Source organism: Diceros bicornis, chromosome 3, assembly GCF_020826845.1.
Source record: "Diceros bicornis minor isolate mBicDic1 chromosome 3, mDicBic1.mat.cur, whole genome shotgun sequence".
NCBI classification, from domain to species: domain Eukaryota; kingdom Metazoa; phylum Chordata; class Mammalia; order Perissodactyla; family Rhinocerotidae; genus Diceros; species Diceros bicornis.
Window position 1 is genome coordinate 54430528 of NC_080742.1, and position 26029 is coordinate 54456556.

A 26029-nucleotide genomic window follows, 5' to 3' on the forward strand; every position below is an offset into this window, starting at 1 on the left:
CCTTTTCCTTTGAAATTTGGGTACCCTTATTTGAATGAATATGAAGGACTGGTTGGTATCAATGACTCTCTTTTTTTGGGAGGATCTAAAATTGTTCTTGTTGAGTGGGGCAGTATATGTTATGGTCATATTTACCACTTTCATATGTGATAAAACTCGAATATGCTGTGTTGGAAGTTTAACATTTCATTTCTTTGCTTCTTTTAAAGATGAAACATCCTGTTGTACCGATTCATAATTCATTGGAAAGGTACAGTAATTTTTTTTATTTTTTCTTCTTTCTAAAAATAAAAAAATAAGGATATTGTTATTCCTAGTTTAAAAAAATGAGACTATTTTGATCGTATGGTGGTTTTCCTCATGATCTGAGATGATAGCAGAAGGAAAGAGTATCTGATTTTCCTCTTTTGGGTGAGCCTGAAGTGATGGAGACTTTCCCTTCAGCAGTGACTCCTAGGGAAGGTGTTTGCCTTCTCCCTGGGATGTGGATCCCACCCTTCACATAGTAACTTTAATCTCTCTGGTGTACTGAGAGTGGGAACCTCCTCTCCTGTGGAGGAGCTGAGCCTTGGGTTTAAGTGTGCTTTTATCCAGGAAAGACAGTGCTATTTTGTTTTGTTTAAAAATAAAAATCTTAGGTAGCTTTACAGGCTGAAAAAAAAAAATGTCAAAATCTAAACTATTTCTTCCTCTAAATGGTCCTTCAATTAAAAAAAAATAGGCGTTTACATAGTTGTATTACTATTATTTGGAGTCTTTGTTTTGTTCTTATTTCGTATAAGCGATCCCATATAGTCCGTATATTTGTTCTTTCAAATTATTTAATATTTCATCTCTGCATATACTATTGTTTGCTTCTTTAGTGCAAAGATTGTTCCCAATTTTGTTGTTAACAATTTTCTCCTGTTCTAAATATTTCTGCTAGGAACATCTTTGTAGATGTTGTTTTTTTTGAGGTAGTTCCTCAATATACTCCTACATTTTTAATTGCTAAGATGAAATATGGTGTTTCTTTAGGAAATAAATATTTTTACTGGAGTCACCATGTAGCTTGGACCTTTCCCTTTATTTTATTTCCCTTTATTTATTGTTTTTTTGTGAGGAAGATCAGCCCTGAGCTAACATCCGATGCCAATCCTCCTCTTTTTGCTGAGGAAGACTGGCCCTGGGCTAACATCCGTGCCCATCTTCCTCTACTTTATATGGGACGCTGCCACCACATGGCTTGCCAAGCAGTGCGTTGGTGTGCGCCCAGGACCTGAACCAACAAACCCCGGGCCGCCGCAGCGGAACGCGTGCACTTAACCACTTGTGCCACCAGGCCGACCCCTTATTTCCCTTTATTTTTAATGGAAGAATATATTTTTGTTCCAATTTGGCTGGGTCTAATCACTCATAATAAGATGTATGATTGTCCCTTTAAGTGAATCAGCTGTTCCACTTGCATGTTAAATAGACTTTTCTCTTACCCTGAAGAGCAGCAGATCCTCAAGCTGTATTGTGTCCTCCCGAGTGTTTTCTGTCAGACGTACTGTGCGGGGAGTGTTCTCCCCTGACCCCAGCATGTGGCTTCTAGACAGTTAACTGCTAGGCAAACACATCTAAGTGGCCAGTGATTTTGAGAGCTGAGGAGAGAGGAAAGACCTCCCAGGGAGAAGCTGAGGAAGGTGAGAAGAGTGTTAAGTGTGGTACCTGTAGAAAGCTGATTGAAACCAAAGAGCTGACAATGACTGTTTCCTGTTGCTGGTGGGAGCAGGAAGTTTGAGCCAGCTGAGGGTGCATGCAGAGCCATGGATGGCTCTTTGATTTCTGAACTTCCATCACAGATTCCTGCCTTCGAGGCAGGAGGGTGAGAGGTTTGGCTTAATTTAACAATTCTATTTTTTAATCAATGTTAACGTGAGTTGGTGGTTGTGAACCCTTTCACCATTCCTCAGAATAAGATCTACCTGGGCAATCTATATATGACCAAATAATTGGACTTTTTGGCTTTTTCCCTTTTAAAAAATTTTCAGGCAAATGGAGTTAAACAATTGTGAAAATGGATCTTTAAATATGGAAATGAATGATGATGAAGAAATCCTAATGAAAAACAAGAGCTCCTTACATTTAAAACCTTCAGAGAGAGATTGCAGCACATCAAGTGAAGAAAATACAGATGATCATATAACAGGTAAAAACAAAAGTAAAGTCTGAAGCAAACCGTTGAACAATAGGATCTTGGGGGTTTGATTCATAATCCGTGATACGACCCTTGATGGGAATTGACCTGGAGACAGTGTACTAGGTAGCTCCTGAGGCGGATGTTAGCTCACCAACACAGGTCAGTTGACGACATTCTGTCACCCCATCTGACCCTGTGTTGAAAAGGCAGACTGAGACGAACTCTCCCACTCACTGTTCCTGAGTGGGAGCTGTGTTGTCCGTGGGCTGCAGTGAGCAGTAGCTGTGCTGACTTTGTAGAGAGTGTGAGTATGTCACAGGCCTTCCACTCTGTGTCTGAGTCCTTGGGACTTTGGCTGTGATGTCAGACTTAAGAGTGTGTAAAGTTATGGCAGTTCAGTTTTCTGTCTTCCTGGTTTCTGGTGAGGCCTGAGGATGTCAGAGTTCACCAGCCACCATCGGGTTTTCACCTAGCCTTCTCTGTTGTCATCAACCCAAAGTCCCACGTTTTAGGTAATAGCCTGAGGTTGAAAATGCTGCCTTTTTGAATTTGCTAGTTCCATTGGCTCTGACCACTAACAGCAACTTCAGATCAGTCCAAGACAACCATATTAGAGCTTTTAATTGTGTTAGAAGTGTTTAATAAATATTTTGAAAATAAAGTTTAAAAAAAATTTCCTCCTTATCTACCCTGAAATAAGGGACCCTGTTTTTCCAAATGAGTTGGGAAAAAAAGAAGACACATTTTTGTAGGTGTTAATCTGAGGCAAGCAATCCACACATCACTGAAGTCTTATCCCTGGAGTAAATAATAAAGACAGGATAATTTCTATTGAAACAGTATTGTTATTTATTTGACCCAGTAAATTTACTTCCAGGAAATTTGTTCTCAGGTAATAGTTAGATTTAAGGACAGACATCTGTGGACAGGGATGTTCTTTATGACATTACAGTCAATTCTCATTATTCACGGTAGTTATGTTCTGTAAAGTCACTGCAGACACTGAATTAGCGAATACTGAACCATTGCTCCTAGGGGAAATACAGGGGTAGGTTCCTGTGAGCCTCTGTTCACAACATTTTTGTCGACTGGTTAATACATAACCTTGTTTTATGTGTGTTTCTGTTTAAAGATACCCTGTTAAATATATATTGTTGATTCATTAATATTGAACCCATGGCCAACAGCACTATAACTCAAGCCTGAATAAAGCTTATCTACCACATGTATTTTTCTCCATAAAGCACATCACAGTCTTCACGCACTTAGGAACACTAGACAGCACTACACTTGGGGCCCTTTTAAACAGTGACATCAACAACAAAATGCACAAAAGTACAAAAAATGTAGCACTAAATAAACACACTTGTGTGCAGGATGAGAGCTGAAACAAGAAGGCAGAGTGTCACCTTGTTCAACCTCAGCTGGGAACGTCAGGTGACTCAGATTTTTCACTGCTCTGCACATGCCCACAAATGACTGTACAAGTGCCACCAGCATTGATTTTAGGATTACCAATAAACTTTAACAAGCAGGCAGATTTGCAAATACTGAATATACTAATAATAAGGATTGACTTTGTATTTATAATAAGCAAAATTTTAGAAACCACCTAAATGCCCTCCACATGAGCATGATGCAATATTACATGGTCATTAAAATCATGTTTTGAAGAGTATTGAATAATAATGAAAATGTTCATGATGTACTGTTCAGTGAAAACAAGCAAGATACAAATCTACATATATTTAAACCCAATTTTGTTTGTGTGAGTATATGTATATATGTGAGTATGTGTATAGTATTTCATTGATTTTTATTCTGTGTATTTTTCTGTGTTTTAGAAATGTTCAACAGTGAATATATATTAATTTTTATAATAAATAACTAATAGGGTTAGTAATAGGTATCTTCTACTTTGCAGTCCAAGGTGAAATAATGAAGGAAGATGGAGAGGAAAACCTGGGAAATCGTGACAACAACTTGGCACAGCCTGGATCAAACTCCTCAAGTAGTGCTCCAGAATCCCACTGGGAAGAAGGCCAAGAAGTTATCCCAACTTTCTTTAGTACCATGAACACCAGGTATTCTGTACTCTCTAAAATCACTGACAGTTGGACCCCAGCTTCCCTTCTAAAAAAAATCAGTCCTGGTGTTCCTTTCAGGTGGTGGTGTCTTCTAACAGAATAGGGAATATGGTATACCAAGTACCCGCTTTACTATTACCTTGTCGGAAGCTGTGGGTGAGAAGGAATTGGATCGTGAGAGTATACTCTGTGAACGAATTTTAGCTTGCTTTTGTGGATTATCTTTGGAAAATGATTTTATTAGACTATGTTATAATAGAAAAATAATCACTGGGGCATATCTGTGAAATCAGGCCAAACAATCTGCCTACAGAGGGGCAGCTGTTTTCATGATTACCCCTGAACTGCAGAGTGCTAATGTTGTATTTTCAATCTTTCCTTCTCTGTGTCTCCAAATCGTCTAGCTTTAGTGACATTGAACTTCTGGAAGACAGTGGCATTCCCACAGAAGCATTCTTGGCATCATGTTATGCTGTGGTTCCAGTATTAGGTAAGATTGCTGCATTTGCGTTAAATTCATTAGTCTCTGGAATCTGTCTCACCGCAGTTATTTTGCAGTAGAAATGTCCTAAACTCTGTGTACGGTGAGATGGCACTTCTTAGCTACCTCTTCATATCACCAGCCACATAGTTAAAACTGTATGACCTTAGGCATTATTGCGTGTTTCCGTTTCATTTCTAATTATGATTAAATATTGACCTGAGAGTAATGTAATGAAAAAAAGGAATTCTGTTTTCTGGAAATCATACTTGAAGCAAAAGTGAAAGTAGTTGAGGAACAGACCTTCAAATCCATTGGTATTATGAAAAAAAATTTTACCAGTTAAAACTTTTTTTTTTTTTTTTTTTTTTTTTTTGTGAGGAGATCAGCCCTGAGCTAACATCCGCCAATCCTCCTCTTTTTTTTGCTGAGGAAGACGGCCCTGGGCTAACATCGGTGCCTATCTTCCTCCACTTTATATGGGACGCCGCCACAGCATGGCTTACCAAGCAGTACTTCGGTGCACGCCCGGGATCCGAACCAGCGAACCCCGGGCCGCCGCAGCGGAGCGCGTGCACTTAACCGCTTGCCCCACCGGGCCACCCCAAAACTTTTTTTCAAAGATTAAAAGAATATTACATGTATAAATTTAAGTTCAGATTACATTTACTTTTTATAGAGTCACTAGTACCGGGAATCACTAATGTTTTGAAATTTGCTATATGACCCATTTAACTATGCATCTTTTTTTTAAATCGAGGTATGACTTGCGTAGAACTTGTGTTATGTTTCAGTGAGTTTTGACAAATGCACCTACCTATGTAATCCACATCCCTATCAAGACGTAGAATGTTTTCATCACCCCAGAAGGTTCCCTGTGCCCGTCAGTCCCCAACCTATTATCCAGCTCGAGGCAACCATTTTACTGATTTCTGTCACCATGGATTAGTTTTGCCTGTTCCAAAATCTCATATAAATGGAATCGTATCACATACTCTTTTGCATCTGGCTTTTTCTCTCAGTATAGTGTTGTCATCCTTGTTGTTACATATATCAGTCGTTCATTCCTTTCTATTGCTGAATAGTATTCTATTAAATGAGTATACCACAATTTGTTTATTCATTCTTCTATTGATGGATGTTTGAGTAGTTTCTTGTTTGAGGGTATTGTAAATGAAATTGCTCTGAACACTTTTGTGTCTATGGGCATATGTTTTCATTTCTCTCTTTTTTTCTTGCTGGGAAATATTCGCCCTGAGTTAATATCTGTTGCCAATCTTCCTCTCTCTTTTTTTTTCCCTTCCCCAAAGCCCCAGTACATAGTTGTATATTCTAGTTGTAAGTGCTTCTAGTTCTATGTGAGCCGCCACCATAGCATGGCTACTGACAGACAGGTGGTGTGGTTCTGTGCCCGGGCAACCGGACCTGGGCCACTGAAGTGGAGTGTGCCAAACTTTAACCACTAGGCCATCAGGGCTGGCTCTCATTTCTCTTGAGTAGATACCTAGGCATGGTATTGCTGATTCATAGGGTTCGTATGTTTAACTTTATAAAGAGTGGTTGCACAATGGTGCACTTCCAACAGTAGTGTGTGAGTATTCTGGTTACTTCACGTCTTCACTAACTCTTGGTGGTGTCAGCATTTTTGGTTCTTGCCATTCCTGTGAGTCTTTATTGGTATCTTGTTGTGGCTTTAATTTGCATTTCCGTAATGACTAATGATGTTGAGCACTTTTTCATATAATTATTGGCCATTGCTATCTCCTCTGTTGTGAAGTCTGTTCAGATCTTTCATCCATTTTTAAAAGTTGGTTAATTTGCTTTTTATTTTGAGTTGTGAGAGTTCTTTATATATTCTGAATAACATTCCATTGCAAACATGTGCATTATGAATATTTTCCCCTGGACTATGGCTTGCCCATTTCTTTTCTTAATGATGTCTTTTGAAGAGCCAGGTTTTTAATTTTCATGAAATTCAGTTTATCTGTTTTCTTTCTTTTATAGTTAGTGCTTTCAGTGTCCTAAGAAATCTTTGCTAACCCCCAAGGACTTGAAGATACTCTCCTGTGTTGTCTTCTATACTCTTTAGTTTTGATTTTATTTTTACATCTATGATCTATCTTAGAGTTAGTATTTGTATGTGGTGTGAGGTAAGCGTTGAGATTCTTTTTTTTTTCCTTATGAGATCTGGTTGTTCAAGAACCAGTTGTGAAAAACATTCTTTTCCCTTTTACATTACTTTGGCAGCTTTGTTGAAAATCAACCGACCTCATAGGTGTGGGTGTGTTTCTGGACTCTCTCTTCTGTTCCAATGATCTGTTTGTTTTTCCTTATGCCAATACTACAGTGTCTTAATTACTGTGCCTTTATAGTAGGCTTGAAATCAGATAATGTAGGTCTTCCAATTTTGTTCTTCTTTTTCAAGATTGTTTTGGCAATTCTAGGTCCTTTACATGCCCATATAAATTTTAGCTTTTCAATTTCTGTTAAAAAACCTGTTGGGATTTTGATTAAGATTACATTGAATCTGTAAGCCAATTATTAAGTAGTTAAAAGTAATTTAAAATAATTACTAATTTTAATAATGTATTTTAGCTAACCTAGTATATCCAAAATATCATCTCAACATGTAATCAAATATAAAAGAACCATTAATGAGATATTTTGCATTCTTTTTTGGTACTAAGTCTTTGAAATCTGGTATGTATTTTACATGTATGTATTTTACACTTACAGTACATTTCAATTTAGAATAGCTACATCGAAAGTGCTAAATAGCCAGATATCTAGTGGCTCTCATATTGGACAGTGCAGCCCTGAGGATTACCATATGCATTCTAAACTTTTAAGATTATCCTCACCTGCCACTTAGGACTTTATTATAGTTACTCACCTCAGAGCAGTGTTAATAGAAAAAGGTGATGACAATATCCTAAAAGCCTTTGAAGCTTATGTTTAGAAAATGATTTAAAAGCAAAGAATAGAAGGTTTTTGGGGAAAAATCTGCTAAATTTATTGTTACAAAAAAAAATATGTTCCACTTGAAAAAACTGCTTTTTCAAAGATGTTTTCAATCTTTTCTTCTAGACAAACTTGGCCCTACGGTGTTTGCTCCTGTTAAAATGGATCTTGTTGGAAATATTAAGGTGAATATACTAACTTGTCTCTGTGGAGACTGTGTATTTGAAGGGAGTAGTTGCTTGAAACCTCATTCAGAAACAAATGATTGTTGAATTTTATACTCAGGTGAAAAGTATAGGCCAGCTGTGAGAAAGGTTCTGAGGCAGAAAAAAATACTTTAAAAACAGTACTTTAAAACACTGAGACTATTTTATTCTAGCTTAAGCTTCACAAGAATTCTCAAATGAAAAAACATTACCTTGAAAACATAAGGAAGTAATAGAGGCTTAATTTATTTTGATTTCTTGGAGACCTGCTTGACAAACTTCTGAGTCTCAATACTGTGCTGATTTGCTTGATAGCTTTGGCATTTTTAACTTAGTTTGTTTCCCTGCTTTTCCTGCAGAAAGTAAATCAGAAGTATATAACCAACAAGGAAGAGTTTACCACCCTCCAGAAGATAGTACTGCATGAAGTGGAGGCTGATGTAGCCCAGGTTAGGAACTCGGCTACAGAAGCCCTCTTGTGGCTGAAGAGGTGAGGCAGCGGGGTGGCGCAGCAGTTAAAATCCAGCTCAGCTGAAGTGTTACCAAGAAAAACTTGTTACGCAAAGGAGACTACTTTTAAGTGAAGGATCTAACCCAATGGCATAGCCTTTTCCAGAAGGCCTGATGACTAGAACGCCACCTTTTTTTTTTTCTTGCCTCCCTCTTGATGGTGATAAACATTGTTAAATAGAATATATAAGATAGGAATCTTAAGGACGATAAAGTTGATTGGTTTCTCTTTAAGTCAGTGGATTGAAAACTTTCATGGCATCAGAATCACCTGGAAGGCTTGTTAAACACAGAAACCCAGAGTTTCTTATTTAGTAAGTCTGGAGTGGGGCCCCAGAATTTGCATTTCTACGAAGTTCCCAGATGGTGCTGAGGCCGCTGGTCCTGGGACCACATTTGGAGAACCACTGTTTAGGTATGTCAGATGAGAAGGGTCCAGAGCAAGGTAAAGGGAAATGAGAGGGAAGAAACTCAGAAAGGACTGCCGTATGACTTGACCTGTTTACTGCTGTGCCCAAGATATTATTGAAAAAGAAGCTGATGTCGGCCATTTCTTTTTACCCATTCAACGTAGGTGAACTTTGAAAATAATATCTCTTCTTCTTTTTTGTTTTAGAGGTCTCAAATTTTTGAAGGGATTTTTGACAGAAGTGAAAAATGGAGAAAAGGATATCCAGACAGCCCTGAGTAAGTGTTCTTTACATTTTGATAGATCAGTTGACTAGGATGTGGAATGGAGACCCCTGGAGGAGGAGACAGGGTGTTGGGGACATTTCTGCTTTTCAGGATTTGATTTTGTTTCCTTTCTATTTCATTATTATTATTGTTTGTTTCTTATATGCTTTGTTAGAGTTAGTGACCTGGTAACCTAGATCTAACTTATTAAAAATCAGTATATCTTAAAGAAGAGCCAAATTAGTGAAGAGCCATCTCATAATTTTAATAGGAAAACCTAATATTTTCAAGAAGTTAGTTCTTCCTAAATTAATCTTCAAATACTGTGCAGTCCTCTAAAATCCGTATCCAGAGAGAAGCTAGTTTTGGAGACCGTAAAAGGAAGGGGGTGGGGAACCCTGGGAATTTGCTCTGGAGTGAGATGAAGGGTTGGTCATCATCTTGTACACCTCAAATGCCCTACGTGCTCCAATTTGTGGTGGTAGAGCTGAGACTGGGTTGAAGGCCTTGGTCAAAGAAGATCATCTGATATCTCCAGTGTCTTAATGCAGCGACCAGAACATTGTAGATGCTTAATAAACATTGGGTGGGTGGGTGGATAGATGGATGAGTCGATGCATCTATCTGACCAGTTTTGGGAAAGATTAAAGACTTAGAAGCATCCTCATAGCGCCCCTAACAGAGCGGCTGAACTCGCACTCTTAACCTGCAGGAAATGCTTCCAGCCTGGGCCTTGAGGCCTGAGGCAAGGTGGGAGGGTAGAGAATGAAATCCCATGTTACTGTGAAGCCCTCCACTATGATGATGTAGAGAAGCACGTGGTCAAGCTCTACGTAGCCGTGATTGTAAACAGTGAAATGAATGCATCAGGTGCTTCTGTAGGGGGGGGACTGGTGTTCACTGCAGCATTCGTCATTGTCGGGGGTGAGTTCTACCTCCTTCTGTTAGTCCTCCCTCTGGGCCATGAGTCCTGAGGGATTCTGCCGCCACATGATTTTCCCAGGCCTTTCTGTCTGGAAGCTTGCTGATGTGCCATGAAACAATAAAAACTGATATTTCTATAACATTTTATGAAGAATTTAGACAACTTAACCCTCACATCAATCCATTTTCAGAGATTAGGTAACCGAAACTCTGAAAGATTAAAATACGTGCTAAGACCACAAAGGGTCTGAAGCAAGGTCACATTGGGGCCCCTGCCTCCAAGACCCTCATTTCTCCCACAAAAGGTCTTCTCCACCATCCCTGGGATACCTACATTTTTGAGTTTCTCGTACATCTCTGAATTTCCAGGACAGTCTCACTTATATTCACTCCTATGTGTCCTGATTTCAGTACTAAAAATGTGTTCACCGTAACTATTCATGCCCCCTAACCTGTATCTGTCGAACTTTTTAACTTATGGAGTGATTAGGGTGGGTCATGGGCACTCTAGATTCCATCAGTTAGTAGCATTGTGCTCTTAAGAAATTTACTTAACCTTTCTGTGCCTCAGTTTCCTCATCTATAAAATGGGAACGATGATATGATCTGCTTAATAAGATTCTTGTAAGTAGGTTCATGCATGTGAAAAGATTAGAAAAGTGCTGCATAATAAGCACTTAATAGAGGTTAGCTTCTATTGTTGTTTATATTTGTATTATCATGACATTTGAAGTTGATAACCGGCCAGAAAAATGGGGCTTATTTTTCACAAATCAGAAATGGAAAGTTTACAAAGCTCAGGTGCCAAGCCACAAATTTCTCTCCAGACTAGCTTCTTCGTATGGAAATTTCACCCTGGGAAGAAGCCTCGTCCACTTGCAGGAAATGCAGAAGATCGGGATTCAGCACTGTGTGCCTGGTGGACTCCACCTGTCACCTGGTGCCATTGCTTTGTTAGAGCTGGCTGTGCAAGGGGAGGAGGGGAGTGCTAATCTCGTTTACCCCTCTGTTGGAGCTGGGACAGAAAAGAACCCAGCTGCTTACAGGACACTAGCAACTGAAAAGAAAAGCTTTGTGCGATGGAGGTGGAAAGGAAGTTGAGGATATACCCTTTCTGCTCTGTCCCCGCCCCCGATTCTGCCCCTTTTTCTCCCCTACCTTTTACTTGATTTGGGGACAGGCTGGAGGTGTTGACTTTGGGAAGCAAGAGGAGACTTGAAGGGCAAATGCTGCTTCAAAACTGAAATAATGATAGCCAATCCCAGCTTTTCCTTCCCTCTCTTCCGCTTCTGCACTATTTTCAACAGAAAGGAAATGGGGGCAGTAAATTTGAGATTTTCATCCTGATGTTCAGGATTATTTCAGAGGTATTCATGATTTAAATCTTATCTTTCCTTATAGGGATCCCTGGTTTCCTGCTGTGTTCAATGTGGGGAGATAAAGTTCTCCTAACCAACCCACCCTCCTCTCCAGACAGACACACAAGCTCTGTGCAAATATAGTTTTATGAGAAGTGTTCACATGTTAACTATACAGATAGGCTCCTTGATGTGTATTTCTTCTAGGCTAACAGCTTCTCTTTTCTCATTTTGAAATCACAGCCTTTATAGGTGGAACTGATAGCTTGTCTGAAATGAGGGAGTTAGGGTATGTAGGTAGAAGAGAAGGTATACTGTTTATATGCTATATATAGGCAAATTAGCTTGCATCTTTTAAGTTCTAAAATTGAGTTTCCAAATTCTCCTCTTCTACAGTGCGTAAACTGAGTTTGTAGAGGATAAGTACCTTCTCTAGGGTCTCAGATCTACATCAGTGGTTCTCAAAATGGTCCAAGGACAGCAGCATTTCATCACCTGGCCACTTATTTGAAATGCAGACTACCAGGCCCCACCGGACACTTGCGGACTCAGAAACTCCGAGGTGGGGCCCAGCAATCGGTGTGTTAATAAGTCATTCAGGTGATTCTAATCCGTGCTAACGTTTGCGACCCACTCATCTAGAGCCAGGACATTGAAGCTCACCTGTCACTATGCTACATTTTGATTATTTGGGAATTTTTACTGTGTCTAAGTAATTATTAAATAAGCAGGAATAAAAGTGCTGAAATTAGTTAGCTACAGCATCAGTTAATTTTGCATCATTTCGTGATAATTAGCTAGTTCTCCAATCACTGAGAATTTCTCCTAACCTAGGAACAGCAAGACAATTAGGAAGGATAAATTGAGCATAAACCTCAGATGGCACTCCCAAATTTGAAAACACTGCTTAAGAAAGGTTTTTTTTTTTTATATAATTTTATTTTATTTATTTATTTTTCCCCCCAAAGCCCCAGTAGATAGTTGTATGTCATAGCTGCACATCCCTCTAGTTGCTGTACGTGGGACGCGGCCTCAGCGTGGCCGGAGAAGCGGTGCGTCGGTGTGAGCCCGGGATCCGAACCCGGGCCGCCAGTAGCGGAGCGCGCGCACTTAACCGCTAAGCCACGGGGCCGGCCCTTAAGAAAGGTTTTGAGGCAAGTGTTCGTAAAACTTGATAATCTTAGTGGCCTTGAAAATGAGAGACAATATGTAAAAGTCCTAAATTACACAATGGAAGCCTTGACATCTATTAATTCTCTGGAAAATGCACATATAGTCATTGTATTGCTGTAGTTCTGTGACCCAGAATAAGTTCCCAGCATCTGGAATGAGGCCTTAGGCTTTATACTGCCCCTGTTTGCATTTGAGCCATCCCTTGGATTCCTCATAACGATGATCAGAGTGGAATATTTTGAGTGGTCTCATGCTGAGCGCTGCTCTGAACCCTTAGTGTCCTATGACATTCTCTAGAGGTAAGGAAAGAGTTGGGTCCGTAAGGCAGATATGTTTAATGCTTCACCCTGTAGCTGAGCCCCTCCATTTGAGATACCACATCAAAAAGAGCTGTTGGAAAACATCCGTTTAAGTGGAAGGAAGAAAAGTTGCTCTGGCATTTTATGCACCATTGTACTAAATGTTACGTGTTCTGCACTGTTCCCTCAGTGGGATAGCATATTGCTGCATCCCTCACCTCGGAATCCTTCTGTAAAGGTCAGATAAACATTAGCCCAACCAAGATCTCTAGCACAAAATGGGAAAAATTAAAAAGGATGCTCAGTTATATATTTAATATGAAAGGCTTTCACAGACAGGAAGAGCTGTGTGAGAGCGAGAAAGCCAGAACTCATAATCAGATATTTAGCATCAAATCATAACTTGACTAATTATTCTGGAAATACTATGGAACGTGAATCAAGTCATGCCCTATCCAAAATTACTCACAGCCTCTAACGGCAGAGTTGACTTACAGTACAAGTTTTCGTCGTGGTAGTGCCTGAAGTTAACAAAGGATGTCTCTGGGTACGTGCTTCACCTCTGACCACTGGTTATTGAGTTGGCTTTTCTCCATACAGTTCATTTTGAAACTTAGTCACTGTAAAGAATTCAGAGGGTACTTTCCTAGTAGTTCAGTTTTTTTATTATAAATATTTCAGATATTCAACAAATATCTACCACTTGACCAAATATATAAAATAGTTCAATACAGTATCTGTGTACCACCCCTTGACCCCACTGATGTTTTGTTGTTAGTGCTGTCGAGTGGATTCCAACTCCTAGTGACCCTGTGTACAGCAGAGCAGAGCCCTGCCCTGTCTTTTTTGTGCCATCCTCTCGCCTTCCAGTGCTGTGTCAGATAATGCTCCATTGGTATTCATAGGGTTTTCATGGCCAATTTCTTTTTCGGAAGTGGATGACCAGGTCCTTCTTCTTAGTCTTTCTTAGTCTGGAAGCTCCACTAAGACCTGACCATCATGAGTGACCCTGCTGGTATTTGAAATACCGGTGGCATAGCTTTCAGCATCACAGCAACACAAAGCTGCCACAGTATGACAATCGACAGACGAATAGTGTGGTTCCCTGACCAGGCGCCGAATCTTAACCACTAGACCACCAGGACTGGCTAATGACCCCATTACTCCTCTCATTTTCCAGAGATCTTCATCCTGAATTTGCTGTTTATATAAAGTGTGTTTTATGCATTTACTGTGTATTTATGTGTCCATACACAGTATCTAGTATTGTATTGCATATTTTAAACTCATATACCTGGTGTCACATTATACACATTCTTCTTTTTTCACTCAGTATTATTTTTCAGATTTATTCACTGCTTATTCACTTTCAAACCACTCCTTGTTCGTGATTCTTGCCTAAGCACTCCCTGGTTTAGCTCATTTGCAGAGCTGAGATGATTGTCATTTCCTGAGCTCAGTGAAGGACTGATTCCATCTTTCCTGGCTTTGCTTATTTACTTACCAAGCTCTCTCTTAAAACTTAAATTTGCATTCCTCCTTTGTCCTCTCTACAACACAAAGTAACTTTACAAATTCCTACCAATTATAGGTTTACAATAGAGAAACACTCTCATGTATTCAGTTCCTGGACGGAATAGTTGTCCATCAACAGTAGTGGAAAGGTTCTTCTTGATCAGATACTATAAAGGTTTAGGCATAATCTCTAAATACCTCATAGCAAGTTTTTAAGTTACCAGTAGAGAAATCAGATCTGTTTTTATTGTATCCATAAACAGAATTAGGTTCTCTTTCAGGAAATGACTGGAAAAGGCACATATTTCATTTTCATTACTTTGTTTCACAAAGAATAAACATTAGTTTTTTGGCAGAATGATTTAATGCAACAAGAATGTCCTGGGTTCTCATTGCTTTTAGCTTTGTGACCTTGAGCAAGTCACTCTCTGTCTGTGTCTTCTGTGTCTTCGTTTGTAGAAGGAAGAGAATTGAGCAAGGTGATTACCAAGGCTTCCTACTCAGATATTTGGACTCAGTCTCTGAGGAACTGACACATCTCAAAGAGCTGGGAGAAGGGTATCATTTATGTCTTTCAGAGGCCAAAAATACCTCCAGATTATAGAACATGCATTATGATAATGAATGGGTATTACAGTGAAGATTAATGTATTTCATTATCTAATCTTCTCTAGGTAACCAAAATAGGTCAGGCTCAGACTTCATCTTATTTTAATGCAGCCTCACGTGGCAGGGACATTTGCAGCCCTAGAAGTCAGTTAAGGACTTTCAGCAAGTCTTTTTTTTTTTTTTTAATGAGTTTTATTTCTTTTGTTGGTTTTAAATTGTAGCAGTGGTCTTCCTAGGCCTGAGTCAGGACCCAGCCTAAATTCTCTGACTATCTCTTCTCCCATTAGACTATCTGGCCCACATTTTGCCCTGTCTTGGCAAGGTGCAGGCACAGCAAAGAACAGCTGCTCCTCTAGAAGGGCCACGTGGGAGGACACAGATCTTCGTGCTGCTGTACAAACACCCCCTCTTCCTTAGACCAGGCTGCCAATGTTGTTTGGACTCACAGCGCCTTTGTTTTCTTGCTGTCCTGTAGAAGGAGGCATGGAGAAGGGTTTCCGGGCTTTTTTGAATGGTGACTTAAATGGCAAGGTATAGAAAAGGTATGAAGTCCCTGAGGTTGGCGTAGCACTTGATCCAGAGCCCTTGTAAACAGGGAGTTTGTCCAGTCAGGTGGGCTTTGGAGCTGAAGGCTCAGGGACCAGGATGGCTACGTTTGCTGCATACTGTAAAGAACTGTGAATTGCACCTTGTTACTTCCCTACCACAATTCCAAATCAGAATGATTGTGACTATTAGTAGAAGAAAATAATACTATCTGTACAGAAAAAAGACTAAAAGAATATACTCCCAGAATGCCCACTATGGTTATCCCTGGGAGGCATGATTATAAATTTAGTTCCCTCATTTTTGTGTTTTCCATATTTTTAACAATGAGTGTTCAATACTTGTGAAATCAGAAAAAAACAGTGTTATATTTTTTAAACTTCCACTGTGCCTCAGGTGGGAAGTTCAGAATCCCTGACATGGCATATAAAGGTCTCACAATTTGGCCTCAGCCCCGGTGATCTTCAGCCCCAGGGCACTGCTCACCATTGCCCGCTGCCCAGCATGCTGCGTCTCTCACAACTCCATTGTGCTTCCTCTGTCTGCACTGCTGGCCACCACCTTATCTCCGCCCTACCCAGCCTTTGAGACTCCTTTGGAGAATTCTCTCTGTCCACATGCCCCCAGGCTGGATTTGTCTCCCTCTTCTTTCTGTTCTGTAGCACTGTGTACAGATCTCTACTCCAGCAGTTGGCAGTTTGTCTAACAGTGATTTGTTAAAGGACTAGCTGTCTTATAAACCCGTGAACTTCCTAAGGGTAGGGGCCTGACTGAGCTTAAATCACCCAAGGATCTCCACTGCCGAGCACAGTATGGGGCATGTGGTAGACTCTCACGAAATTCTTGTTGAATGGAGCAGCTGTTCCATCATGGACGTCCACCAGCAAATTTTAATGGCATTGAATTTCTCCTGTTTTTTATAATGGCATTTAACACTTTGTCTGGATTAGGGTCAGAAGAAAGAAAGTGTTCCCGCTATTTTGCCTCTGTGACTCCCCTCAGGATGTTTTCTATGGACCTGTATACAATCTTAGCAGCCCAGATGGCTCCTTAGATGGTTGGAAAGTTGATTGTCTTGCTGATTTACCTCAGAGGATGTGCCTAGTTATCTTCTGCCCATCTGCACTGTACACTTTGTGAGCCAGCCACCCTTTCTTCACTAAGGCCTTATATCCAAAATGTGCCTGATCTGTCCCCTTAGAGAATCAGGTAGGTTTTAAGAGTGGCTTATGTTGAAGACTTGTATCTTTGACCAGCCCTAGTCTACTCAGTCTGCTCTTCTAAGAAAAAAATTAAATTTAATCTTGAGTTGTCCTTTAGACTGTTTCTAAGAGTCTTTTGAATTTATTAATTTTTTTTATCATTTCTGCTTTCCCACACTAGATTCTGGCATTTCAACCTGTTCCTAAAACTTTAGATAGCCAGGGAAATCTGCTGTTATATTTCAAGTGTACAGTCTTCTTTTTTATAAAATATAATTGTATTTTATGCAAACTTGAATTTATGTGAAATTGATAGTAGAATATCCTAAAAGTATTAATAAAGCCTCACCCAAATTTTAAAAATAAAAGTTACTAAGAATTACATAATTTCAAAGCTTGGGTAAATTGTAAATTGTTTAAGCTACAGTCGCATGACAGCCTTTTGGTCAGTAAAATGCAGGTGCTTCACATCCTTGCACAAGTATTCTGTGAACCACATTGCTCTGTACTGCGTAGGAGCTTGTGGTTGGGGTTTTGGTGTCTGTTTTTCTGTTATTTTAACGTCGGCTCTTGTTTTAATTTAAAATGTTTTTATATCCTATTATCATGTCATCAAAGCATTGATTAAATGGTGGTGGTACTTGTACTAGTGCTGAAACTAGCACATCAAAATAAATAAGTTTGGAATAAAATTTAGATGGGATAGAACATGATGAAGGTCAAACAATCCCCCTGATACTCTGTGCTGTTAATTTAGGAATGAACACTCTGTAAACTACTGGAGGTGATGCTTGGAAAATAAAATGGAATATTAACATAAGAATGCACTATGGTGATGTAGATCTGTGCTTCCTGAGAATGCGTTTATTCCTATGGAAACCTGAAAATGCATTTATGCCTATGGAAAAATCAGTTTTGAATTTTTTTTTTTTTTTGAGGAAGATTAGCCCTGAGCTAACATCTGTTGCCAATTCTCCTTTTTTTTTTTTTTGTTGAGGAAGATTGGCCCTGGGCTAACATCTGTGCCCATCTTCCTCTACTTTATATGGGAGGCCGCCACAGCATGGTGTGATAAGCAGTACGTTGGTCCGAGCCCGGGATCTGAACCTGTGAACCCCAGGCCGCCAAAGCAGAGCATGTGAACTTAACTGCTATATGCCACCAGGCCTGCCCCCAGTTTTGAATTTTGCATATATTGGACTATTCAAAGCCTTCAGGAACGCATCCCTTGCATAAAATGCAGTCATCTTGTCCTTGAGGATTTTTTTTTGTAATTAAAATTATTATATACCAGTTTTAAAATCTCATTTTAAAACACATTGGGACAAAAACGATAGGTTTTTATCTTTAAAGTCTAGAATATGAATGACTTTTATTAATAGGCCTCACCAATTACTTTATAACTAGCTTAATAACTTCAAGCCATTCTTTCCATAGCAGTTTTGAAGGTTTCTAGGTTTAATACTATACATCCAGGGTCATGGGGACATCTAGGACAAACATTTGACATCCCCGAGTAGAATATTAGAATTGAAAAGAATCTTAGAGATCATTGTACAAAGAGACAAACAGATAGTTAGAGAGGGCAGCTAAGGGACTAGCTGAGGGTCATACAACATTTCAAAGAACTGCATTTTAATATTTTTTCAGTGTATTTCTAATTGTATTCAGTCTCGATTTTCCAATATCCTTTCTTCCCTCTTTATTTCCTTGCATGTGTTGAACGTTTCCCACTGTAATAATAAGCTGAAGTTAGATATATTATCACAGAGTAACAGTGGAAATATCTATTTTTCTTTTTAAAAAAATTTGTGTAGGCTTTTTTCCCTACTCAAGACTTTTGGGGTACATAATCTTGTTATTAGACTTTTTAAATCAGTTTCCAATACCAATAGGACCATGCTACTGCATATTTTAGAAAGGACATGATACAAATAGCACATTGGATTCTGGTGAAATTGTTCTTCATGGAGTTTTTCTTCTTTTCAAGATACCGCATATGGTAAAACATTACGGCAACACCACGGCTGGGTAGTTCGAGGGGTTTTTGCGGTAAGTAATCCTTCAGCCTCCTAATGTTCTGATGGGCACAGCAGGGTGTTTTGTTTTGCATGTGTGGTGTTTCTGTTTGCTTTGTTTTTGAGAATAAGAATAAAATGTTGCTTATTTCATTTAACTCTGTAGGTCTTTGTTGTGTGGAAAGGCTGGCTATAAAAAGTGTCTAGATTAGAAAAGACTGATAGAGTGTGCTTTACCTTCTCCAGTTCCAATGACCTCGTGGAGATTTGCCTCAGAAGCAGTTGCCTTTCTGATAAGGTAGTAAAGCGCATCAATGCAGAGGTAGGCAAGAAGCTGCCGAATGCTCACTGTTGAGGGGAAACCAGTGATGCCTTCAAGCTCATAGCTCCCTCTGCTGCCCGTTGTATTCAATCCTGTTAATTCTCAGATTTTTGTTGATTTTTTTTTTAACTTAGTTGAATTTTTATCTTTGAATATTAACTGAATTGGGTGTGCCAGTAGCTAGGGCTAGAGATCTCTTCTTACTCAGTTGTTTTCATTGTGGAGGTGTTTGTATTCATGTGTTTTTGGCTCCAGTTACCCACCACTCCCTTCCCAGCCTGTTGACCTAGGAACACACACCTGGGGGTCCTGGTCCCCTGGACAAATCACTTAGCCTGCTTTGTAAAATAGCAGGAGTCGATGGCCCCTTCTGTCAGCGGTAATACTCTGTGATTCTCCCATCCGGGCAGAGGTCAGCCTGAGCCAGATGCAGCCATGAGAAGGCAGAGTCTCATGTACAGTGGTGCAGGAGGAAACATCAGAGAATGTGAGTGTTCTTTGGAAGGTCAGGATAAAAATAGTCTTGCAGATGGTGTCTTTTGCAAATTTAAAGGATAGGAGACGTCATTTCCCTAAGGTAAGAACTGTTTAGGTCATGCTTTATTAGGAGCCAGGTAAAGAAAGTGGGAAGAATATATGGTGGAAGAAATAAAATTTAAGTGAAAATGAAATCTTTTTTGAAAGCATGGAGATAACTAGCTCCATATCTTACTGTTCACTAGAATAGGAGCCAGACCAGTTGCAGCTGCAAACTGCCCACACTTACCTTCAATGCATAAACATGCAATAATCATAATAATAGCTACCATGTGGCTATTGGACACCTATTGTGTACCAGGCACTGTGCCAGGTCCTTCCATGTTCATTATCTTTGGTAATCCTCAGGATTAACTCCCACTGTTTTACAAGTTCAGAACTGTTAATTTGAGTCCCAAAGTCTCGATCTGAGGCTACGGCAGAGCCCAGGTCTAAACCCAGATCTGCTGTCTCCAGGGGTGGTGCTCACCCCCCACATCGCAGCTCTCCGCAGTCAAGACAGAATAATTGAGAAGCTGCTAATGAGTAATTAGGCAAGGATGCTGCTACATCCATCCATCTCCCTGAGTAAATACTGTGATTGCTTGCAGGTGCCTGACACCCGAGTTCCCTTGGTGAGATGACAAAGCATAAAAAAAAACATTGAGCTGCCCCATTTACAAGAAACAAAAATGAGGGTGTTTTTTTTTCAATATAGAAGGCAAAGTTTAACCTGAAATATTTATGATCCAAGAGATGTTGCCAACAATAATGCAACTATAGCAGAAAATTTATCATAAGCATGAGTCTTTAAAAGGCCTTTTTAACTTATAGCTTTTTCCCCAATGTATAGTAACTTAGACTAGTAAAAGATAAGGGAAGAAATTAAAATTGTCCATATTCTCACCACTCCATAATAACCATTTTAAACATTTTTGTGTTTTACTTTCTTACCTTTTATTTTTACATATTCTTTTAAATATTGTTCTATTTAATTTTATGTATTTATCTAAATATTTATCTACTTATAGATGTTTATATTTTTAAATCTACATATTTATATTATACATGTATAATTATCTTTATTTTATATACTTACTCTGTATATGCATATAAATTTTTTTGACGTTTACCTTTTAGTATAATTTTGTATTCATTCCCCCAACTTAAGAGATTCGCATTCTATCATGACCATTTTTAAATACCCATAAGAGTCTTTAAAAATCATTATTTTTAGTGACTGCATAACATTTCCCTAGTATAGAAGTACCATAATTTATTTGCTCAATCCTCTGTGTTGTAAATTTAAGCTGCTTCTAAGTTTGTTATTCCAAATAAAACAGCAGCTGTTTATATGCATTTTTGACTAAAACTCTTATTTCCTCAACATGGGTTCCTAGAAGTAGAGTTGCTGTGTCTAATACCAAAAACTACAACCACAACTTAGAATTGTGAGTGCTTGCCATGCACTAGATGTTGTTTTAAGTGCTTTACATACATAAAGTCATTAATCTTATAGCTCTGAGATAGGTTCTCTTATTTCCCCTGCTTATAGACAAAGAAACCTGAGATGCAAAGAGGTGAGGTAATACACCCAAAGTTATAGAGGAAGAACAAGAAGACTCTTGGTATTACTGCCAGTCATTTTTAAAGTGGCTGGTTTTTCAGAAAATAGACTTTGTCCAGCATTTGGCAACAGCCTTATCAATAGAGGAGCTAAATAGGCCCCTTCAGCCTCTCTGCTATTACTCTTCAGTCCTCCCTACTTTGGAAACTTTGAGTTTCCTAACATGGTAATTAATTAGGGGCAAATTCATTTAAGTGATCTCAGTTGCTCAGGGAAACATCTTTTACACTCGGGGAATTTGACTCATGTACCAGCCAAATAGTGAACTTTTATCTTCAAACAGTTGTAATCCACGGACCTGATGCCCAGTCCAGGCTCTGTCTCCAGTGTGGTTCCTAACCAGCCGTCAGTTGACCTTTTTGGTTTCCTATTCAGTTGAAGTCTCTCATTGGTTCCCAAATAGACTCGGCTGCATCACAGTCCTCTAGCAGCATTTGAGAAATATGTAGTCCTGGGCCCCACTCTGGAGAAACTTTTTTTAAAATTTTATTTTACTTAGACATATGTACATAGGGTTTTGTTTTGTTTTTTTATCAAAAAGTCCAAAAAGGTTGTAACAAAAAATAGCAGTCCCTTCCTGCTGCTCCCACTTCCCTGACTCACTCCAAAGAGGCCTCCGCTTTCAGCTACTGTGGCTGTTTCTTCCCGTACCTCTGTGATTCTAAAAATGTTTACTGTTCCTTGTGGCCTTATCAATTTTAGTCATCAGCGTTGACTTTCTGTTACAGATTAGAACTTAGCTCTCTTAGACCCCTCTGCCCCTACGTCACCTCCCCTGCCTCCACCTTCCCAATACGCTTATATCACAAGTTAACATGATGATGATGAGCCAAAATTCTATGATTTTTTTTTGTTCTTTCTTATACAAGTTTTATACTTTTCCCTGCACCATCAGATCTCTCAAATCACCATCATTCTGAACTCACAAATGTATCGGATTATCTGTGTTTTCATTTTTCCTGGAGATTTCCCTTCCAGAACTTTCTGAACACTTAATGCAATCTGAATTAGTTATTCAGGCCTGTTGTACTGCTATTGCCTTAGGACTTTTCTTCACAAAATTTCCTATATTGAATCCCCACCTCACCCTAATTTCATTTCCCAGGTCCTATGACTTCCTGTTTCTTGATCTCATCCCTCATTTTGGTGGTGTCCATCCTCCAGTAGCTTCCCAAGAAAGGATACAAGGGAGCTAAAATTTTGAGTCCCTGCATGCCTGAAAATGTCTTTATTCTGCCTTTTTTTTCTAGAGTGATGCTTTGGCTGGTATAGAATTCTAGGTTAATAATTTTCTCTCAGAATTTTGAAGGCATTCCTCTGTTCTCCAGCTTCCACTGTTACTGTTGTAAAATCTGATGCCATTCCAATGTATATAAACTGTTCCTCACCCTCTTCTGGATGCTTTTAGGGTCTTTTCTTTATCCCTACATTCTAAAATTGTATGATATTCCTCTTTTGGTCTTGATCATTCTTTATGCTGAGCTCTTGGGTAGGTCTTTAAATCTGAAGACTCATATCCCTCAGTTGTGGGAGATATTCTCACGTTATATTTTTGGATAATTGCCTTCCCTTCATTTTCTGCTCTCTCCCTTGTACCTACCATTATTTGAGTTTTTATTATGTGCCAGGCAGTGGGCTAAACACATTGTACGTATCTCATTAGTCCTTCAAATAAGGAAGGTAGTATCCGTCCTCTTCTACAAAGGAGAAAACTGAGGAGGCTAAGCACCTTGCTTACGTTCCTCAAGCTAATGTGTGAAAGATTTGGGATTCAAGTCCAGGTCTCCTTCACCTAAGCCTGTGCTTTAACCACTGTGTGATAATGCCAGTCACTCTCCAATTGCATAAAGGAGGAGGGTTGATTCTCGAAGACTTTCAAAGTACAAGGAAGCTCAAGACAGCAACTGTAGAATGATAATTCAAGATTCCAGAAAGTCTCCAGAGATCTCAGCAGAGCCAACCCAGTGGATGCCAGACAGCAGACTTTAGCAAGCTTAGGGAACAGTTGGCTTATAAAGGGAGAGGAGCTGTGATGAGCCTAGAAAATCTTTCATCAGGGAAGCTGTGTGGTGTGGTGGTGTGGTTGGAAAGAGCACAGAGATGATCCCAAGTTCAGATCCTGGCCCTGGCACTCATTAGCTATGTGATGTTCATCTGTAAAATAGGGATATAAACTGTACAAGGTTCTTATAAAGATTAACTGGGATAAATACATTAAAGCATCAGTGCACAAGCAAACAGCAAATGTTAGCTCCCTTCCTTTTTAGAAGATATTCAAGAATGCAAAGGAAATATCTATGTGGGGAGAGATAAGAGACATGCAAAGAAACATATATGGAGATGAGACACAAATAGGAGAGTGAGGTGCCCTGGAAGGCTGGCCACGTGGAAACAAAGACTGTGGCAGCAACATGCATACAGGTAGATGCTGCGGATTCAAAAAGAATAGTCTGGATCACACTGCAAATGAGAAGGGAGCTTTTCTCCAACTCTTTCTCTCAGCATTCCCTGACTTGATGGTATTATTCATCCTCAAGATGGCCCAAGTACATATTTGCTTCTTCTAGCCGTAAAATTATTTGATTTGGTGCTTAAAACACAGTTGTAGAGTCCACGAACTGGAAGGACATATTCCTACTTTTTACTCTTGCTCTCCTTAGTTCTGTGTGTGTGTGTGAGTGTGTGTGTATGCATGCACTCATGCCTAAGAGTCAAGCATGAAAGAGAGAGAGACGTAATGCAGATTCTCACTGGCGATTCTTTTGCAGTTAGCTCTGAGGGCAGCTCCATCCTATGAAGATTTTGTGGCCGCGTTAACCATAAAGGAAGGCGACCACCAGAAAGCAGCTTTCAGTGTTGGGATGCAGAGGGACCTCAGCCTTTACCTCCCCGCCATGGAAAAGCAGCTGGCGATTCTGGACACTCTATACGAGGTCCATGGACTGGAGTCTGACGAGGTGGTGTGACATCTGCAGGACAGGGCCACCTGCTCACTTCAGGGAATCAAGTTCGCTCACGTGTTTTGTTGCCCTGTTTAATTTCCAGCAGCAGCTTCAGCCCTCTCTAACCCCTCACTGCTGGGGACAGAGAGGAGGAGGCAAAGCCCAGTGCTTTTATAGATAATTTTTTTAAATGCATATGTGTTTTGTGTATTTAAAAATCAAGGTGCTATATATTTCAGTTCAAAGGGCCTCCTGGAAACCAAATCATAGCTGTTATATAGACTTGCACAGCAAGTTATAAGAGCAGATTTGACAAATGAATTTGCTAATTTTTGTTTTGTTTTGTTTTTAGCTTTTAGTTTTAATGGGCCACCCAAACCCAAGCTGAAAATGAGCTAATTCTGTATCAAGGACTGTAACTCACAGCCAGTGTTTCAGTCCACTTAGAACCAGATTAAAAATTTGCAGGGAGGTAAGCCCTTGTGTTGAAGCTATTGAAATGTAGAGTTTGCTATTCCCAGACCTTCTTCAGAGGAGCCTCTTCTCTGTGGCTCTGTGAGCGGGAAGAACTGTGTAGTCAAGGTGTTTGGGGCACTGGTGTGACCACGTCAATGTGGGAGGTGGAAACCATAAACAAGGGGTCCATCCCTGGTTACGGGTGGGGACTCTGTGGCTCTGAAGAGAGGAGCGGTGTGCCCTGACCCCAAGCTGGAGAACATACGGGAGAGGTGAGACAGGTCATCGGAGATGACCCCTATCTAGTGCCCACCCTTCACCAGCATGCTTTCCCACGCATTATCTCAATTGGATATGATGGCAAAACATTCCCCTGACATTCAGGGATTATTACCCAGTTTTAAAAGGAAGATTTAGAGGTTGAGAGATTTGTTCATAGTCACACAGCCTCTAAATAGAGGAACCAGGTGATTTCTGAGTGTGATCCGGACCATCTCTGCATCAAAATCATGTGGAGTGCTTGTTCAGAAAGCAAATTCCCAGGCCTTACCCTGACCTGAAGAACCAGAATTTGGGGGGGCGGGGTGGGACTCAGGAATCTGTATCTGAATAAACTTTCCAAGTGATTCTTGTGTGCACAGGGTCAAAGAACAACGAGATTAAATTCTAGTTTATGGAATTCCCAATCATCTGCATGGACTAAATGATATGTCCTTTTTTTCAAAGAGAAAGAAGCTGTTGTTGAAATAAAATAGTTAAAGGGAGAGTGAGAAGTGGAGCGAGTGTACTCAGCAGCTTTCTTAATTCAGCTAGTGTCAACACCCAGCCAGCAGGCCTTGGTGTTGCACTCAGGGACCACGGTTCTGAATGTGCCCTCTGATCAATCTGGGTTTAATCACCAACAGTCAGAGCAAGCTAAATGCAGCTGCTTGTCAATCTCAAAAGCTTTGGGACTGTATCACAGGTTAAAGGTGGGATTTAAATATTTCATAAAACAACCTTGTGTAGGCATTCTTCTGAAAAGTGTGATGCCAGGACTATGGTCCTACTATCTCGGTAGGTAAGCCAGGCTGCCAAGAGTGTGCCTGGCACAGAGCCATGGGTACCTTCCCTGTTAGAGGCTACTTCCTAAGAGTAGCTGGAAGGGAAGTTCCAGCATGAGGTAGTTCCCCAGGGTAGAAGGTGAGTTCCTTCGAGGGGCACAGGTGCATGCCACCTGACCAGCCCCGGAGGATGCTGTTCTAGGGCAGAGAGAACCCTCTCCTTAGGCAGGAGGTTAATGTCAGGAGGGGCCTTGATTCTGTCTTTTGTCTGTCTTTAAACAAATGGGCATTATTTAGCTCAAATTAATGAAGCAGGTACTCTGCTCACAAAAAGACTTCTGGGAAATGCTTAAACTTAGAAATGTTTTAAGCCTAGGGAGAAAAAGGGTGCTAAA

At 40.0% G+C, this 26029-nt stretch overlaps 1 protein-coding gene across 3 annotated transcripts in view; it reads left to right on the plus strand.

Annotated features, from left to right (window-relative positions):
- Positions 1-24456, plus strand: part of PLEKHA8 (pleckstrin homology domain containing A8) — a 47598-nt gene extending 23142 nt beyond the window's left edge. For all 3 annotated transcript variants that reach the window (XM_058527653.1, XM_058527644.1, XM_058527658.1), the window contains exons 6-14: positions 210-250; positions 2016-2173; positions 4089-4248; positions 4656-4741; positions 7820-7878; positions 8259-8389; positions 9026-9096; positions 18701-18762; positions 23962-24456. In XM_058527653.1, coding sequence (XP_058383636.1) covers positions 210-250; positions 2016-2173; positions 4089-4248; positions 4656-4741; positions 7820-7878; positions 8259-8389; positions 9026-9096; positions 18701-18762; positions 23962-24159 — 966 coding nt within the window. In that variant the 3' untranslated portion in view covers positions 24160-24456. The remainder of the gene's footprint in view (positions 1-209; positions 251-2015; positions 2174-4088; positions 4249-4655; positions 4742-7819; positions 7879-8258; positions 8390-9025; positions 9097-18700; positions 18763-23961) is intronic.
- The last annotated feature ends 1573 nt before the right edge of the window (positions 24457-26029 follow it).